Raw genomic sequence first — 18,773 nt, forward strand, 5'->3', positions numbered from 1 at the left:
CACAGTCCCACCTATTCTAGACAGACCCTCATGGAGACTCCCGTCTGCGTGATTCCAGACCCTGCCAAGCTTGGAACTGAAATTAATGGCCACAGGCCACAGTCCCCAAGGGAGTTTGGGTTTGTCCTAAGAATTTCATGGAGCCACAGAATGACTGGGTTGGCTGCACTTCAGCCAGTTAATCTATCCTTCCTTTCCCTCCCTCCCTTCCTTCCTCTCTCCCTCCCTCCAGTCCTCCTTGAAAGCAGAGGGACAGAAAAGCAGGAGCATGTATAGCCACACCAGAGGGAGCCATGGCAGATATCAGGCTGGAGCATGTCCTGGCATGTCCTGGTTGTGCTCGTCACAGCCTGCTTGTAGGCTCCAGGGGCATGAACAGACTCTAAAGAACCTCCAGATTCCACCTGAGCTGTGTGGCTCTGTGCAAAAGTACTACGATATCCCCAAAGAGAGCCTGCAGGAGCTGCTGGGTGCTCTTTGCTGGAGTACTCCAGTGAGTGGCCATAGTGCTCTTGCCTGGAATCCAAAGAGCCTGAGTTTGATCTGCACCTAGCACTGGGAAATCACCGCCCCCCCAAAAAAAGCATTTGAGCCATCCAGCTGGGACAGTTTTAGTCCTTCTGGCCACATCTAAGTAGTCTGAGGCTCCTAGCCAGGGTGGGTTGGGACAGGGAAAACAAGCCACTCTGGCTTGGCTCCTTCCCTAGCTAAGCCAGGGCCCAAAGACTGTGCTCAGCCCTCGCTGTCTGCTTTGCTTGTCCCTGCCAGTGGCAGGTGCTGGAGCCCCCCAGGCCCAGGTGAGCCTGGATTCTGGAGGAACCCTGGCACTTGTCTTTGGAGTAGCCATCTTTGTCCTCTTTAGGAAGTCCTAACACTGGCACTCTTCCCAGAGATGCCTTCTGGGTAACTCTGCCAAAGAGATATTCAGCGACCTTTGCTGTCAGCAGGAACGCCTGCTGCTCACTTGCCATGGCTGGTGGCTCACTGACGTAACTTAGCCGGGGCTTGCCCGCAGGAGGCTGACATGGAGCTGTTGTGCTGAGGCAGACTCCGTCTGTGCAATGGGCATGCTGAACCCTCTGGTATCTGTGCTCGTTAAGGATCTGTGAGAAGCAGCTGGCAAGGTGACTGAGCAGTTAAAGTCCTTGTCTGTAAGCCTGGCTGGCTGGGTTCAGTACCTGGAACCTAGGTAAAGCTGGAAAGAGAGACTTGACTCCACATTTGGGCTCCACAGGTGTACATTGGCATGTGCACCCCACCCTATATACAACATGTACACCCTATATATAACATGTATACCCTATATACAACATGAACACCCGATATACACCATGTGTACCCTATGTACAACATGTACACCCTGTATACAACATGAACACCCTATATAACATGTACACCCTATATACACCATGTATACCTTATATTCAACATGTACACCATATATACAACATGTACACCCTATATACAACATGATAAATAATTTATTTATTCACTCAAGACAGGGTTTCTCTCTGTAACCTGGGTTGTCCTGAAACTTACTTTGTAGACCAGGCTGGCTTTGAACTCAGAAATCCACCTGCCTCTGCTCACCACCACCCAACTGCTTATTTTTATTTTATGTGTACTGGTATTTCTCTACCTGTGTTTTGTGCACAACATTCATGCAGTGTCCCCAGAGGAGAAGAAAGGGAGTTACATCCACTTGTGAGCCACCATGTAGGTGCCAGGAATTGAACCTGGTACCTCTGGAAGAGCAGCCATTGCTCTAAACCTCACAGCCATCTCTCTAGCCCCCATTTGGTGCCACCTCCTTTTAAGATAGGCTTCCTATGTTGCATACATTTTCCCATGTAGTTCATGGTGGCCTGGAACTCACTATATAACTGGGCCCATCTGCAGTTGGCTATACAATTCAGGCTTACAGGGAACTCATGAGGTAACCGCAGGCTGGAAGTCACAATCCTTCTTCCCGCCCCAGCCTCCTGAGTGTTAGAGTTGTAGCCTTGTCCCACCGTCCCTGGCCCTTTTAGTTCTTTATATATGATGGCACACTCACAACGACCTTGCAGCTTAGATACTGTTCTGTTCCCCAGCTTTTCCCAGACATGCTGAGTGTGGGTACTGTCCCTGAGCTGCACAGTTACAGATAGTATGGCTGGGATCCAAAGCCTATTGGCCCCGAGGTAGCAGGAAGAGCACGGCCTTGTGGCCTTAACACCAGAGCCTGCTGACCCTCACCCTGGCAGGTGCATCACATTTCTGTCCCAGGTTAAGCAGGATGAGTCTCACAAGCCTGTGAGAGTCCCAGCAGATGTGTTATGAGCTGAGGTGTGTAGCGGGGGCAGGGTGGGGGGACCTTCTTGGCCTGTCCTGACACAGCCAGTGTCTAGTAAAACTTAGAGCAGGATGGCTCTGCTCCCTGCACCAGACACATCGCACTGTTTACTGCCTTCGTTTGTCTTTCGAGACAGGTTCTCACTATGTAGTTTAGGTTGGCCTCAGACTCTAGCCTCTCGTCTTGTCAGCTTCCTTTATGCTGGGCTTACTGGCTATTCCGTCCCTATCATCTCAGTGTGTTTTTATTCACACTGGGATCCCTGTAGCCCAGGCCTCAGTATATAGCCAAGGAAGACCTTGAGCTTCTGCATCCACCTCCTGCACTGGGGAGGCAGACCTGCGCCAGGATGTCCAGTTTTGTTTTTAGATGTTTTATTATTTGTGTGTGCACATGCCAAAAGCATCAGACACGAAGGAGTTGTCATCACAAGTGGTTGGACTGTGTGGTTGCTGGGAAGTGATCCTGAGTCCTCTGGAAGAGCAGCAAGTGCTGTGAATTACTGAGCCATCTCTCCAGGCCCTTGATTTCTTGTCTTCTTTCTCCTTCTCTTCCTTTTCCTCCTCCTTTCTACTGTTTATTATTAGCACACAGAAGCACAACAGACAGTTATGTGTTGAATTTATTATTCTACAGTTTTGCTGTGTTTATTAGATCTAGCGTGTGTATGTGTGTCTGTGTGTGTCTGTGTGAGTATGTGTGTGTGTCTGTGTGTCTGTGTGTGAGTGTGTATGTGTGTGTGTCTGTGTGTGAGTGTGTGTATGTGTGTCTGTGTCTGTGTGAGTGTGTGTGTGTCTGTGTGTGTCTGTATGTGTGTGTGAGTGTGTGTATGTGTGTCTGTGTCTGTGTGTGTGTCTGTGTGTATGTGTGTATGTGTGTGTGAGTGTGTGTATGTGTATGTGTGTCTGTGTCTGTGTGTGAGTGTGTGTGTCTGTGTGTATGTGTGTGTGAGTATGTGTGTGTATGTGTGTCTGTGTCTGTGTGTGAGTGTGTGTGTGTGTGAGTGTGTGTGTGTATGTGTGTCTGTGTCTGTGTCTGTGTGTATGTGTGTGTATATGTTTATGTGTGTCTGTGTGTGTGTGTATGTGTGTCTGTGTCTGTGTGTGAGTGTGTGTGTGTATGTTTATGTGTGTCTGTGTGTGTGTATATGTTTATGTGTGTCTGTGTGTGTGCCTGTGTATATGTGTGTGTGAGTGTGTGTATATGTTTATGTGTGTCTGTGTCTGTGTGTCTGTGTGTGAGTGTGTGTGTCTGTGTGTGTGTATGTCTGTGTATGTGTGTGTGTGTATGTGTATGTGTGTGTGTATGTGTGTATGCATGTGTGAGTATGTGTGTGTCTGTGTGTGTGTGTGTGTGTGTGTGTGTGTGTGTGTAGGGGTGAGGGGAGTTGTGTGCACATGAGTTGCCCTCAGAAGCCAGAAGAAGTAATTCTATCTTCTGGAGCTAGAGGTAAAGGAGGTTGTGAATTGCCTGGTGTGGGTGCTGGGAACCAAACTTAAGTCCTCTGCAAGAGCAGTACATGTTCTTGATCTCCAAGGCAGCACTCTAGCCCCAAAGCCTTTCTCCTCTCTCCGTCTATAGCCCAGATGAAGGCTCGCCATGCACCCTCAGTCACATATTGACCGATCTGCACCTTGTTGTGCATGCAGCACCTGCAGGAAGGCTACTTTGCATTTCCTTCTTCGGAAAACTGGCCCATGGTTCTTGTCACCTCTCCAGTGATTCATCCAGTCTCAGTGCAAACCTTTGTTGAGGCTGCTATGTGTCCCAGGCTCAGCCTGGCGTCGACCTGCCCATGGGAGCTTGCATGCACTGTCTCATAGGAGCCATGGGAAACAAGAGTCAGAAGCCGAGGAGTTTGCCAGGGCACAGCCTGTGCCTAGGGCTCCTTGCCCTGGTGATTTCACCCCAGCTGCTATCTTGTCTATGCTTAAATTATTTTCCCCTCTGTTCCTGAGAGAGAGAGAGAGAGAGAGAGAGAGAGAGAGAGAGAGAGAGAGAGAGAGAGGCACATGTGCAGAAGTCAATCCTCTTCTTGCACCATATAGGTCACTAGGCTTAAATTTGGATCATCAGGAGGCTTGGGCTCATCTTCCCTTCCCTTCCCTTCCCTTCCCTTCCCTTCCCTTCCCTTCCCTTCCCTTCCCTTCCCTTCCCATCTCTTCTCTGTCTCTCTTCCCCTCCTCCCCCCTCCTCCCTCTCTTCCCCCTTCTCTCCCACTCACTTCTCTGAGACATGGTCTAGAACTCTACAATTAAGCCAGGCAGTTAGGCCAGTGAGCCGTGAGAATCCCCCTTCCTCTCCCCAGCACTGGGATCACAAAACAGCTTTTTAACATGGGTCCTGGGGACTGAACTCGGCTCCTCGTGCTTGCTCCAAAAGCACACTACCAAATGAACCCGCACCCCAGCCCCTGTATCTACATCTAGTCTTAAGCTATCATGTGGGCTTCTGGGTAGGTGTCTCCTGTCCCCCCGGAGCTGGCTGTGATCTAGTCTGGAAGCATCCCAACACCATTCCTGAAGCCTTCCTTATCTCTTCATTCACAGAGGTCCTGGGCCCATGTGAAGAAATGCAAAACCAACATGCGTCCGAATAGGGCCTTGGTGGCTCAGCTGCTGGAGTGGGAGAAAGCCCTCCACGGGGAATATCTCACGGACATCTCTGAGCCTATCTACTAACCTTCGCCCGTGACCCAGCCATGGTCTCTGAGGAGTCTGGGTTGGGACTTTTGGGGGCTGGGAGTCTGGGTTTGGAGTAGTCCTGGAGAAGACCTTTGCTGTCTGGAGGTTCATATCTGCATCTTAAGACTGTTCTGTTGTTGTTGTTGTTGTTGTTGTTTCCCCCAATACTGAGGATTGAACCTAGAGCAGTGAGTGCTTCTCAACCTTCCTAATGCTGTGGCTCTTTAATACAGTTCCTCATGCCATGGTGACCTTAACCATAAAGTTATACCATTGCTACTCCATAACTGTAATTTTGCTACCATTATGAATTGTAATGTAAATACCTGTGTTTTCACCCCTGTGAAAAGATCATTTGACCCTTAAAGGGGTCTGGCTCCACAGGTTGAGAACCACAGGCTCCTGTACACTGGGCAAGCCCTCCCTCTGTCATTGAGTTACATACATCCTTAGCCTTTTATTTCTTTTTTTTTTTTTCTTTTCTTTTTTTCGGAGCTGGGGACCGAACCCAGGGCCTTGCGCTTGGCCTTTTATTTCTTGAGACAAGGTTTCATGTATACTGGGATGGCCTTGAGCTCTGTGCAGCTGAAGAGGACTTTAAACCCCTACTCTTCTGAGACCACAGTGAACACCACTACTTCGGTTTACTCAGTGCTGAGCATGGACCCAGGGTTTGTGCTAGCCAGGCACTCTCCCAGCTGAAGCACACACCTAACCCTACACTGGTTCCTCTAATCCATTTTGTACATCTTTAGAGTTTGTCTTGGATGTGCTTGTTTTATGTGTAGGTGTCCTGCCTGCATGTATGTTTATGGATCACGTGTATGCCTTGCACCTACAGATGTCAAAAGGGGGCATTGCACCCCTTGGAATTGGAGTTACAGATGGTGCTGGGAACCAAACCTGGATCCTCTGGAAAAGCAGCCAGTGCTCTTAACCACTGGGCCATCTCTCGACTTGTTATGTACCCCTGGCCATCCTTAGCCCTGACATTTTCTTGCCTCTTACCTAAGTGCTGGGTTTCCGGGTGTTTTCCACCATGCCTGGCCTGAGGCCCTGGTCCATTCAGCAGAGCAGAAGCCCTTTTCCCTCTGGCTCCTCAGACACCTCCATACCTAGAGGCAAGCTGCACCGATCCCACTGTGCTCCTGGCACAGCCGTGGGGTGCTCAGCGACACTTATGTCACCCATCCAGCCGTTGTGTTGTGACCAGCCGTCACAGTGGGTGTCTATCACAGGGTGCAGATCCTCCCACCAGCCTTAGGGATGCTCCAGACTTCAGAGGCCACATTCTGGGCCAGAGCTCTGACCACTGCCTCTGGGTCCCTGGGTATAGACTCTGTTCCCAGCTCATTGTGAAGGAGATACTCTGGCCCTCCCATCACACACTCCCAGGTTTCTAGAAATTCTATGCCCGTTTTTTCTTTTCTTTTCTTTTGAGACAGAGTCTCATGTAGCCCAGGATAGAGTGGAAGTCACTATGTAGCTGAGGATGGCATTGAACTTTTGATTCTCTTGCCTCTTCTTCCAATTGCTAGGAATACAGGCCTGTACCACAGCACCAACTTTGTGGTACTAGGAAGCAAGCCCAGGCCTTCAGTGTGTAGGCATTCTGCTGACTGAGCCACATCCCCAAACCCCCAGAGTCCACAACTTCTTCCACATTTTTACTACGCTGTATTTAAAATTTTGTATTGTACCTTGCATGCATTTATTTTTTTGCCTGCATGTATGTCTATGCACCACATATGTGGACCTGATATTAGCAAAGGCCAGAAATGGGGATTGAATCCCTTGGGACTGAAGTTACAGATGGTTGGGAACCACCATGTAGATCTAGGCATTGGACCCAGGTCCTCTGTAAGAGCAGCCAGTACTCTTAACTGCTGAGCTTTCGCTCCAGCCCCTACACTTTGTTTTGTATGTCTAGGCATGCCATGGTACATGTGTGCAGGTCAGAGAACAAGTTGCTGAGACGATTCTCTATTTCCACAATGTGGGTCCTGGGATCAAATTGAGGTCACCAGACTTGGCCGCAGGCATTCTTATCTACCGAGCCACCCACCCTATGGGCTCAAATTCTACAAGTCCCAGAGGGAATTGTCCAAAAGCACTTCCTCAGACTCCCAACAGCTCGGGGTGGAGGTGTTTATGGGGGGCGGGGGGGCCTGGTGAAGAACGTAGGGTGTCAATCATTTAGAAAATATTGTCAGCTATCATCTGCCTCCTAGAACTTTTCATAGTGATATGGGTGGTAGGGTGAGTGTCCTTGAGGATGACCAGGAACTTCTGATCCTTCTGCCTGCACCTTCCAAATGCTGGGATCACTGGCCTACGCCTCTGCATCTGGTTTATATTATGTCGTGCTGTCTATCGTGCTTGGATGAAAATTGAACTCCGAGCTTTCCCCATGCTAGGCAAGCTCACTAGCGACGCAGCAGCTGGAGAGCCCCACTGGTAAGGCTTCAGAAGACACGTGGGAAGTTGTGTATTTTAGGAGAGGCAGCCTAAAAGCTAAGGACAGAGGAGAGTACGGAGAACTCAGGGCCAGGAAAGGAGTGTCTGTAAAAGCTGTGAGATGAGAGTTGTCCCTAGAAAGGCGCAGCTTCTCAAGGACAAAAGTGTATGAAGCGCCAGGCAAGTTGGCTCACGCTTCTAATCTCCGCACGCGGGGAGGCAGAGGCAGGGGGATTTCTCGGTTCCAGACCAGCCAGGGATACATAGTAAGACGCTTTCTAAAAAAAAAAAAAAAAAAAAAAAAAAAATCAAAGTGTTAGAAGCACGTGTCGCCTTGGTTTGTGAATGGTCCGAGGAAGCCGACTTTGCTGGTAAAATGCTGGACGCCTAAATCTGTTCTCGGTTCCAGGAGACGCCCTGCAGGCCCGTGGCCCCGCCCAGCTCCTGTCCCTGGCTCCGATTGGCTGCCCCTAGGGGCGGGGCTCGCGCGCAGATTACGCCGGGCCTTTTCCCGTTGGCAGTCGCGGCGGCGCGAGCCCGGAAGCGGACGGGGGCGGTGGCGGAGGCTCCTCCGGCCGGCCGGGGTTGCAGCTCCGTCCTCCACACTCGCGGCTCCCCGCGGCCTGTGGCGTGGACAAAGACATGCAGTCCCCGCCCCCGGACCCGCTGGGCGACTGCCTGCGCAACTGGGAGGATCTGCAGCAGGACTTCCAAGGTATCCAGGTGAGTGTCCCTGGGGCCATCCAAGCCCCGAGCCACGTCTCTGTCTCGGGGACAAGGGTCGGGCAGCACTAGGTCACACATAGGGTAGTTCGGAGGGGTCAGGGGTCGAGGCTCTCCCCTACTTTTCTTCTTAAATGTCCGATGGCAGCCCGGATTGCCCGCGTGTCCCCGGCGTGCCTGGGCGGGATCTCTCTCTAACGGGATATAGCGACTTTGTGCAAAGGCCTTGAAAACTGGTCAGGACCTCTCTGTTGCCCCTCCCTCTGCATCACTGCCCGATCTGGGACCCCGTCCCCTTCCTAAGGAGCAGTCACCCGAGGCAGAACCCAGCTGGGCCCAGCGTTTTGGGTCAGTCACCCTGCAAACCTGCAGCCGGACAACGCCTTCCTTGCCCTTGACTAACTCTGTGCTGAATGCCACAGGGAAGCAAGTTTAGTTAAAAATTCAGGCCTGATTGGGGGCTCTCAGCCATCTGAGATGGAGGGACAGCGCCTACCTAGGGACAGGAAGAGGCTTGACCCTGTACATGTGGCTCTTTCTTGTAGGGAGAGGTGGGCGGGGCAGACTGTACCAGGACCTCCTGGATTGGTAGAGAGGCCATTGGAAAACCTCCCATCCCAGGATGGGGTTGTTTGTGGCCCTTCTGTCTTCATACCAGAGAGAAGGAAGCCGATGCTTCCTGGAAGAATGTCACTGGCAAAAGTGGCACATGCTAGAGCTTGAGGATGTGGCAGCCCATTTTGGCATGAGAAACAGACCTAAATAGTGGAGCCTGGCCACTGGAGACTAGGTTAGACCTTTGCTTCTACTGGACTGTGCCCAGCCTCTTGTGTCCAGGTTTCCCCAGCCTGCTGGCACTAGAACTCTCCCTAGGGGCTTAGACAGCTCCATGTCTCCCAGTTTTGCCATTACTACGATGACCTCAGCCCCTGCCTTGATTTCCCCACACTGCCCCTTGCCCTGTCTTTAGGTTGCAACTTGCAAGGTTCACCTACCAGGGCAAAGTGCTTGGGCCAAAGGTGCTTGCAGGAGGGGAGTGGATGGGAGGGACTGGCCTTAGGGAGGGAAGCCTGATGACCTTTAACCTGAGAGGAAATATCAGGAATGCCTGGGTAGAAGGCATCATGGATATCCCAGTTTTCCAGTCTTTCTGGCTAGGTATGTAGGAGGATCTAAGAAGGTAAGGGGTGGGTTCAGGCAGCCCCTTTGAGAGCAGCAGTTCTCAACCTGTGGCTCACAACCCCTTTGGGGGGATTGGATTACCCTTTCCCAGGGGTCACCTAAGACCATCAGAAAACATAGATACTTACTTTACAATTCATGACTAGCAAAATGACAAATAGGAAATAGCAATGAAAACAATTTTGTGGTTGGGGGTGGGGGAGTGAGAGGGTCACCACAGCATGAGGACCTGTATTAAAGGTTGGTTGAAAACCACTGGGCTCGAGAGCACACTTAGAATCCAGATGCCAGAGTTGGGGACAACTGACCTGTTGAGGACATGTGTCACGGAGGATCTGAGTTTACAGGAAGAAGCCTAGCTCCTGGCTTGCATCAGGAGGAGAGCAATCTCTGGGAGGTCCTTGGGCAAGCACAGAAAGTTCCACCTCAGAGAGAGCTGGTTCCCTGCCCAGGCAGCTCCCCAGTCAAGCCAGTGCCTTCTCCTCATGCTAGGAAACACATCGCCTGTACCGTGTCAAGCTAGAGGAGCTGACCAAACTCCAGGACAACTGTACAAACTCTATCACACGCCAGAAGAAGCGGCTCCAGGAGCTGGCCTTGGTGCTGAAAAAGTGAGGGGGGTGACATCTCGATGGGGGTGGGTGGTTTGACCAGGAGCGGGGGTGCCACTGGGCTTCCCCTAGCATGGCTCTTCTACCCTTCTGCCCTGGGCTTTGTTCCTCTCTCTGTCTCAAAGGGTTCTCACAGGGGTTCGGGCTCTCCCAGCTCCCTGCCTGACTCCTGCCGTACCCCCAGATGCAGACCCTCTCTCCCATCCGAGTCCCTGGAGGCTGCCCAGGAGCTGGAAAGCCAGATAAAAGAGCGCCAAGGCCTCTTCTTTGACATGGAAGCCTATCTGCCTAAGAAGAACGGGTGAGCCCTTTGCCTCCCAGCTCCAGGATGAGAGACTCCAGCCTGTCTCTCAGTCCTTCAGTCCTTCAGCAGGCCATAGTGATGGCCCGCTGTCTGACAGCTCACTGTAGTGGGAACTCCGAGGGAAGTGTTCAGTGATGGACACTAACCCCACGCTGGGGTTACACATAGCTTCCCAGCACAACCTGAGTCATCCTCAGAGGTCAAGAATGAGCAAGCTCATGTCTGTGGACCTGACACCCTGGAGCTTAGGCAGGAGGACAGAGTCCAAGGTCCTCCTGCCTACATAGTGAGGTCAAAATGAGCCTGGTCAGCAGAGTGCGTTTCAGGCCAGCCACAGCTCTGCAGGAAGATGCTCCCTCAAGTACAGAAACACAACACCACCACCACCAACGACAACAAAAAACAAAGAGGCTGGAGAGATGGCTTAATGGTTAAGAGCACTAACTGCTCCCCCAAGGGACCAGGGTTCAATTCCCAGCACTTACATAGTAGTTTACAAGTCTGTTACTTCATTTCCAGAGGATCTGACGCCACCTTCTGGCCTCCATGGGCACCAGGCACACAGACACACTTGCAGCAAAGCACCCAGATAGAGAAAAATAAAAACCAGAACTAAACCCAGCGCTGGGGATGTAGCTGACCTGGTGCTTGCAAACCATGACGGGTGGTAGGGCTGGGTCTGTGTGGGGAAAAGAGTTTGTGTCCTGGCTCGTTTTTATGTCAACTTGAAGAAAGCTAGTGCCATCTGAGGAGGGGCCTCGGATGAGGAAATGCCTCCGAAGACCAGGCTGTCTGTTAACTAGTGATTGGTGGAGGGCACAGCCCATTGTGGGTGGACCATCCCTTGGTTGGTAGTCTTGGGTTCTCTATGAAAGCAGGCTGAGCAAGCCATGAGCAAACCAGTAAGCAGCACCCTCCATGGCCTCTGTCTCAGCTCCTGCCTCCAGGTTCCCGTACAGTTTGAGCTGTTGCCTCAACTTCCCTCAATGGACTGTGAGGGAAGGTTGTGTAAGCCAAATAAATCATCATCTCCTCGAGTTATATCTGGTGTTTCATCCCAGCATGTAACCCTGGCTAAGACTGAAATTAGTACCAGGATAGTAAGGTATTGATGTGGCAGACTTGAGTGTGTTGTTTTGGGGAGAAGTGTAAGGACTTCGGAACTTTGGGCTAGAGAGTCACTGGGTGCTGCGAGCCCAGAGGGCTGTTCTGCTGGAGACTGGAAGATTCTATCGAGAGTAGTGCAGGCGATGGAGGCCTGGCTTGGGACGTTTAAAGATTCTGTTGTGCCTGTTGGCTATTTAGAATTAAGGGGGGCTGGGGATTTAGCTCAGTGGTAGAGCGCTTACCTAGGAAGTGCAAGGCCCTGGGTTCGGTCCCCAGCTCCGAAAAAAAGAACCAAAAAAAAAAAAAAAGAAAAAGAATTAAGGTTCTGTGGTTCTGGTCAGCTGGGGCTGAAGAAGTAGCAATGATTAAGAAGAAACCAGAACCTGGGCCCACGCCTTTAGTCCCAGTACTCGGGAGGCACAGGCAGGTGGATCTCTGAGTCCAAGGCCAGCCTGGTCTAAAGAGTGAGTTCTGAGACAGTCAGGACTACACAGAGAAACCCTGTCTCAAAAGCAAAACAAAACAAAAAGAAGAGAGCACCATTACTCAGTATTGAGGCGAAGTCTTTGGGAAGTGTTTCCATAGAGACTGTTTCAGAGGTGGCCAGCGTTGTACCTCGTGCTGGCAGCTGGACTTGGCATAAGAGCTTCCTGGGTGGCCCTGGTTTTGAAGGCGTAAAGGCTCATGGAGGCTGGGCACTGTGAGAAGCCAGTGGAGTCTATTGGCAAAGGTGCGGTTTCAGTAGTTGAAGCCCCAGGGTTGAAGGGGACCTGGAGAGAAGCTTGGCATCCTAAAGAGAGCCTGGGAGAGACCATTGATGAGAGTGCAGCCCATTTGCTTCAGGAGACCCCAGCACTTTGGGAATCTCCGTGGGATGATCTCCCAGGTTCCCGGCCTGAGCCTAGGCGACCGACCGTGTGGGCTGAAGGGGTGGAGCCAGAGAAGTAAGCCAGGCCCGTTGGTGGGGCTCAGAAAAGTGAGTCCCAGACATTGGATACGGAGTTATTTTCACAGCTGGAGTTTGGTTTGGTTTTGTTCAGATTTTTACAATGTTCCTCTCACTTCCCTCTTAAGTATTTATTTTGATTTTATAGGAGCACACAGTAGAGAGACTTTGAAAGAATATTTTGGAGTTTTACAGAGACTTTAGTTTTTAAAAGGAATGTTGTAATTTTTGTTTGTTTGTCTTTTGTTTTTCTCTGTGTAGCTCTCGTTGTTCTGGAACTCCCTCTGTAGATCAGGCTGGCCTCGAACTCAGAAATCTCTTGCTTTCCTCTGCCTTCCTAAGCCTAACCCTAACCCTCAGTGCTGGGATTAAAGTCGTGGGCCACCAGCACCCAGCAGGACTTGGTAATTTTTTAGAGACTGAACTTTTAAAATGTTTGAATTTGTAAAGTTTGTACTAATTCCAAGTTTGGTGATTTGTTTTATGTTGTGATATTTATTAATACAAGACCTTGGGGATGAACAAGAAATGAAAGGTTATTGCTACATTGTATTGAATGTCAAGCTAACAAGGGTCAGTAGTCCTGGCTAGATTTTAGTCAACTTGACACAGAGTCATCTGAAAGGAGAGAGCCTCCACTGAGAAGAATGCCTCAGTAAGACCAGGCTGTGGGGCAAACCTGTAAAGCATTTTCTTAATTTTAGTGATTGATGGTGGAGGGCCCCGCCCACTGTGGGTGGGGCCAGCCCTAGGCTGGTGGTCCTGGTTCTGTAAGAAAGCAAGCTGAGTAGGTGATCAGGAGCAAGCCATAAGCCACACCTTTCCGTGGTCTCCGGATCAGCTCCTGCCTTCAGCCAGGTTCCTGCCCTGTTCTAGTTCCTGTCTTGGCTGGCTGGCTTTCTTTCTTTCTTTCTTTCTTTCTTTCTTTCTTTCTTTCTTTCTTTCTTTCTTTCTTCCTAAGAAATATTTGTTTCATATATATGAGTACACTGTAGCTGTCTTCAGACACAGCAGAAGAAGGCATCGGATTCCATTACAGATGGTTGTAAGCCACCATGTGGTTGCTGGGATTTGAACTCAGGACCTCTGGAAGAGCAATCAGTGCTCTTAATCACTGAGCCATCCAACACCCCCTCCCCCGGCTTTCTTTGATGAACTGAAATCCAGGATAGGTGAACCAAATAGACTGTCTGTCTGCTCCCCAAGTTGCTTTTGATCACGCTGTTTGATCACAGCGATGACAAGTCAGAGACAGCTGGGAAGAGGCCCGCTCACTCCCTCATGTGGAGTTCAAGCTTCCAGCCTCCGCTGCAGCCTCAGACGTCTCTTTCCTATGCTCTGAGGCCTGAATGGGGATAGAAACCCTTCTGGCTGGTGCCACTGCTTAGTAAAGGACGCAGTGTTGCAGTCACATCTGGAGCGTCTGACTGAGGACAGATGGGCTTCATCAGTGAGAGGGTTAGACTTACAAGTAGCTTGGTTTTGTTTGTTGTAAGTCTATTTCTTAGCCAGGGTCTGTTGTACCCCAGGCTAGCCCCAACGCTGGTCCTCCTGCCTCCACTTCCCAAGTCCTGGGCTTACAGGTCTGAGTCTTTATGTGGTGCTAGGCAGCACTGTTACCAGCTGAGCCATCCTCCACCTGGAGTCTCGAGAGGCCACTGAGGTGGGAACAGGGTCCAGTGTGTGGCTATGTATGGGATGCACTGAAGGGGACTCAGGTCTGAGTTTCTTGAGGTTGAAAAAGCAAAAGAATAAGTCGTGGAGTGGTGGTGCACACCTTTAATCCCAGCACAGACACGGACACACTAAGAAAGGGAAGCTAGGTGGTGGGGGAGCACACTGTTAATCCAGCAGAGGCCGGCCAGGTCTACAGTGGAATTCTAGAACAGCTAAGGTTACACAGAGAAACCCTGTCTTGAAAAAAATCAGAACAAGATAAAACAAACAAACAAAAAAAACAAAAAAAGAAAGAAGAAGAAGAGCAATGGATATCATCTGCTAAGATGCCAACTCCTCACGCCCAGACCCGAGCGAGGAGTGGTCTGGGGATGAGGATGGTGTCTCGAGGAGGACAGCCAGGGCTCTCAAGGTGCCAACAGAGGGAGGGCCCAGGCAGAACAGCATCGGCTAGAGACACTGTTTACCCAGAGGGCGGGATTCAGAAGCGGGCAGGGTGTCGGGTACCGTGTGGCGTAGGGTCAGTGGCACCCCCTAAAGTTTAGAGCAGTATACTAAGGCCATAGGGAGTGCAGCAAGCTCTGGACTGCGCTGTTTCTTTGTCACTGAGGCCTCCTTCTGTTCCTTAGGTTGTACCTGAGTCTGGTTCTGGGGAATGTCAACGTGACACTTTTGAGCAAGCAGGCTAAGTATGTGGAGGCTGTCGCCAAGGGTCGGGTCTCACCCAGGCTTCTCCATCCACCTCTACCCTGACTTTGGTTGGTGTGGTCTTAGTTTCTGGGTCAACTTCTCCTGGCTGATCTGTGACCTCTGGGGATGGTGGAGACGGGACCCCCGCCCCCGCCCCAGGTGACCTGCCCACAAATGAGCACTCCTCTCCCCACTAGGTTTGCTTACAAAGACGAGTATGAGAAATTCAAGCTCTACCTCACCATCATCCTCATTGTCATCTCCTTCACCTGCCGCTTCCTGCTCAACTCCAGGTGAGTGAGTGTCTTGGATTCGGTCTGGGTTGAGACAGTGTCGGGGGTAAGGCTCTGGTATCAGTTCTTTGTACCCGACTCCTCAGGGTGACAGACGCTGCCTTCAACTTCCTGCTGGTCTGGTATTACTGCACGCTGACCATCCGGGAGAGCATCCTCATCAATAATGGTTCCAGGTAGGTGCGCATGCGCAGTGGGATGGGTGGTGCCACACATGTGCTATCTGTGGGATCAGCTCTGCATCGTGGGAGTAACTGATGCCCTCTTACAGGATCAAAGGCTGGTGGGTTTTCCATCATTATGTGTCCACATTCTTGTCAGGAGTCATGCTGACCTGGTGAGTGATCAAGACCTCAGCTGGCAGGGGAATGGGGTGAGGCAGAGGACCCGGACTCTCATGCCTCCCTTCCTCTGATTTCTCCCTAAATTTAGGCCAGATGGACTCATGTACCAGAAGTTCCGGAACCAGTTCCTGTCTTTCTCCATGTACCAGAGTGAGTTTCCTTGCTAGGGAGGGAACGAGGGGGCAGAGAACCTGTGACCTAGAGTGGGTCTGACATGCTCCGCCTGCTGCGATCACCTAGGTTTTGTGCAGTTTCTGCAGTATTACTACCAGAGCGGGTGCCTTTACCGCCTGCGAGCCCTGGGCGAACGACACACCATGGACCTCACTGTGGGTGAGTCAGCTGGCCCTGCCCAGCAGCCCGGGAGGGGGGAAAATGGGGCTGGCGGGGAAGGGGGTGAGGGGGCAGGGGTGACTTTCCTGAGGAAGGTCTCCTGTCCCTTCCACCCTGGCTGCTACTCCCCTTTTTTCTATCCCCCACAGAGGGCTTTCAGTCTTGGATGTGGAGAGGCCTCACCTTCCTGCTTCCGTTCCTCTTCTTTGGACATGTAAGTCACACCCGGGTGTCCTCATCCACCCTTGGATGTCCCCTTCTGGCTCCGAGCCCCATTGGGCACCGCGCTTACTGAACAGACTCCTTCCTTTACAGTTCTGGCAGCTTTTTAATGCGCTGACATTGTTTAACTTGGCCCGGGACCCTGAGTGCAAGGAGTGGCAGGTGAGCCCAGGGTCTGGAAGGGATGCATGGGAGGTCCCAGCTCGGCCTGGACCGACCTGACCTTGCCTTCCCTACCCCTGCAGGTGCTCATGTGCGGCCTCCCCTTCCTCCTCCTCTTCCTCGGCAATTTTTTCACCACCCTCCGAGTGGTGCATCAGAAGTTCCACAGCCAGCAACATGGGAGCAAGAAGGATTAAGCTAGATCTGATACCAGCCCCAAAGGGGCTTCTGACCTGTGTGCCAGGTGGGGCGGCAGGTTGGGGATCCCCTTGTGTGTAGGGGGTTCCCTTCTGTGCCCCCTGGGCTTCGTGGGCTCTGTGGGCCCTGAGGAAGGCCTGGGCCTGGAGCCCAGCTTGCAGGATTTGGGCTCTAGGCCTCAATAAAGGAAGAGAGGCGTGGAGATACCGATGGATTGTGGATGTGTTCTCCCTGGGGAGGCAAGGCTCGGGGCCCCAGCAAGACACTGACTCTTGGCACCCGGTCTGGGGTGGGGTGTCTTGTCTAATTGAAGCAGATCCTAAGATTGACCCCATATAAACACAAGCAAACCAGGCAAATACTGAAAACAACTTTATTCCAAGGGCCAGGTTATTTAAAATTATTTACACTCATTCAAAATCACGTGTGGGGGCTGCACCCCAGCTCTGTGGAGAGAAGAGCCCCTTCTGTACAGCTGCAGAGGACCTAAGGCACCCATCACCCAAAGGTGGGTCCAGTCCCTCTTGCCATGTGCCCTGGGGCTGGGCTGCCTGATACAATGGACCGGGCTCTGCCTAGGGGCCCAGGAGGGCACCACTCAGGCCAGGAGTCAGTCCCTGGGCCTCCCTGTGTCCAGGCCAGGCAGGAACCACCAGAGGTGGAGGTCGGCAGAAGTTAGGTGATTACAGGGAGCGAGGGGTGGGAGGGTGGTAGCTCCTAGCTCCACACATCTAGTGAGTAGCGGCCCTTGGTCATCAGCTTCTTAACATAGTCCACAGCCTGGGTGTGCTCCATGGGCCCGAACTCAGCCACAATGTCATAGAATGTGTTTTGCACATCTTTGGCCATATTTCGAGCATCCCTAAGTGTAGGAGAGGGGTCAAGAAAGTGGTGGAACATTGAGAGTGGAGCCACCCTGTGGGTGAGGCCACCCCGTAGGTGGAGCCCCCCAGCACTCCCTGCCTCCCCAGTCCCTTTTACTCACCCGCACACATAGATGTGGGCACCGCCCTCGTGGATCAGCTTCCACAGGTGTTCCCTGTCTCTCTTCAGAAGGTGCTGGACATAGACCTGGGGGAGGGGCGGCTGTGAGCGGGGCCCAGACCCCACCGCACTACCTTCAAGGGGCGCCCAGCCCGTGGCGCAGCTGCCTGCCTCACCTTGTGGGCCTGCTCCCGGGAAAAGGCCACATTAAGCTGCGTGAGGGCACCGTCCTTGTGGAAGCGGGCTAGCTCTTCACGGTACAGATAGTCCTCATCCGAGCGCCGGCAGCCATAGTATAGCAGCGTCTCTCCCACCTCCTTGCCTGGGCAGGGGTGTGGCTATGGTGAACCGGAGCTCTGGCCTGGTCCTGGCTGGCCACAAAACCAGAGCCCCACGGCTTACCTTGCTCTCGAAGCCAAGCTCGTTCCTGGATGAAGCCCATGAAAGGGGCAATCCCAGTGCCGGGGCCCACCATGATGACAGGTGTGGTGGACTTGAAAGGCAAGCGGAACTGAGATTTGCGCACGAACATGGGTACCAGGGCGCGGCCGCCATTCTCGCCTGCTGGTTCCTTGGCCCGAAGCCAGCTAGTGGCCACCCCCTTGTTCACTCGGCCAGACTTCGCTTCGTACTCCACGGCCACGGCACAGATGTGCACGGAGTTGGGGTGGACCTGGAGGAAGGACTGGTGTGAGCCGGGCTCCAACCCCCTAGAGGCCCCTCCTCGGCGGGTATCCCGCGTCCACGGCCTTCCCTGGCAGAGCTGGTGCCCTTCACCTTGGAGGATGAGGCAATGGAGTAGTATCGGGCCTGCAGGCGTGGCAGCAGCTCACACAGGTGGTCGATGGGTGGCCGCAGTGATGGGTAGTCTTGGAGGATGGCTAGGATGTGCCTCCGGGCTTCCACCACCCAGCTCAGGTACAGCTCCTGAGGAGACACGGAAGGAAGGTATGGCCTGTGTGCGTGCGCATGCGCATGTGCGCGCAGTGGGCGGGATGGAGAGACGGGTGCCCAGGCTCACCTTGCCCTCGCCTGAGGATGACGCCATCTTGTGCAGGTGCTCCTGCTCCGAGGGCTCTGAGGCGTACTGTGCCAGTTCGTAGAGCACATTGGTGCGTGGCGGGTTAGTGATGTCCAGGTAGTAGGTGAGGGCCGTGCGGTAGGTGGTGGGGCAGGGGAACGGATGCTTCTTGTTTGACTCCTCTGCGGCAGGAAAGAAACAGGATGGAGTCGGAGGGTCACCCCTTAGATGCTGCAGGCCGTTGTTGGCTGGAGGCTGGCATCCCAGCCTGCTCCCATTAGCCTCGACTCTGTGACAAGGCTCAAGCTTTCTGCCAGGCGGGAACTTGAGGCCAGGCAGAAGTGCCAGTTATAGGCTGCCAGGAAGCACTGTGTGTGTGTGTGTGTGTGTGTGTGTGTGTGTGTGTGTGTGTGTGTGTGTGTGTGTTGTGGGAGAGGGGAGTGGCTAGCTTGAACAGGCAGGACTTGGGTGGGTACTAGATGCCTGTGTCCACAGTGAAA

The 18,773-nt window shown here is 52.5% G+C and overlaps 3 protein-coding genes across 23 annotated transcripts in view; 2 read left to right on the forward strand and 1 right to left on the reverse strand.

The window, feature by feature from the left end:
- Nucleotides 1–5,303, forward strand: part of Styxl1 (serine/threonine/tyrosine interacting-like 1) — a 32,072-nt gene extending 26,769 nt beyond the window's left edge. For all 19 annotated transcript variants that reach the window (XM_087578854.1, XM_087578867.1, XM_087578857.1 and 16 more), the window contains one exon: nucleotides 4,885–5,303. In XM_087578854.1, the coding sequence (XP_087434980.1) occupies nucleotides 4,885–5,016 (132 nt within the window). In that variant the 3' untranslated portion in view covers nucleotides 5,017–5,303. The remainder of the gene's footprint in view (nucleotides 1–4,884) is intronic.
- Nucleotides 5,304–7,799: 2,496 nt separating this feature from the next.
- Tmem120a (transmembrane protein 120A) lies at nucleotides 7,800–16,478 on the forward strand. Its single transcript, NM_001010945.2, is given in 12 exon segments — nucleotides 7,800–8,199; nucleotides 9,874–9,992; nucleotides 10,177–10,293; nucleotides 14,656–14,715; nucleotides 14,914–15,009; nucleotides 15,096–15,185; nucleotides 15,281–15,346; nucleotides 15,442–15,503; nucleotides 15,594–15,686; nucleotides 15,836–15,900; nucleotides 16,002–16,070; nucleotides 16,154–16,478. Coding segments are annotated over 12 exon segments (1,032 nt in total). The 5' UTR covers nucleotides 7,800–8,118; the 3' UTR covers nucleotides 16,268–16,478.
- Nucleotides 16,479–16,627: 149 nt separating this feature from the next.
- Por (cytochrome p450 oxidoreductase) overlaps nucleotides 16,628–18,773 on the reverse strand; it is a 67,979-nt gene continuing 65,833 nt past the window's right edge. For all 3 annotated transcript variants that reach the window (XM_087578155.1, NM_031576.2, XM_087578156.1), the window contains 6 exon segments: nucleotides 18,274–18,455; nucleotides 18,030–18,179; nucleotides 17,655–17,925; nucleotides 17,429–17,574; nucleotides 17,254–17,339; nucleotides 16,628–17,130 (listed from right to left, as the gene is read on the reverse strand). In XM_087578155.1, coding sequence (XP_087434281.1) covers nucleotides 16,986–17,130; nucleotides 17,254–17,339; nucleotides 17,429–17,574; nucleotides 17,655–17,925; nucleotides 18,030–18,179; nucleotides 18,274–18,455 — 980 coding nt within the window. In that variant the 3' untranslated portion in view covers nucleotides 16,628–16,985.

This window comes from Rattus norvegicus, chromosome 12, assembly GCF_021556685.1.
Source record: "Rattus norvegicus strain SHRSP/BbbUtx chromosome 12, alternate assembly SHRSP_T2T, whole genome shotgun sequence".
Classification (NCBI taxonomy): domain Eukaryota; kingdom Metazoa; phylum Chordata; class Mammalia; order Rodentia; family Muridae; genus Rattus; species Rattus norvegicus.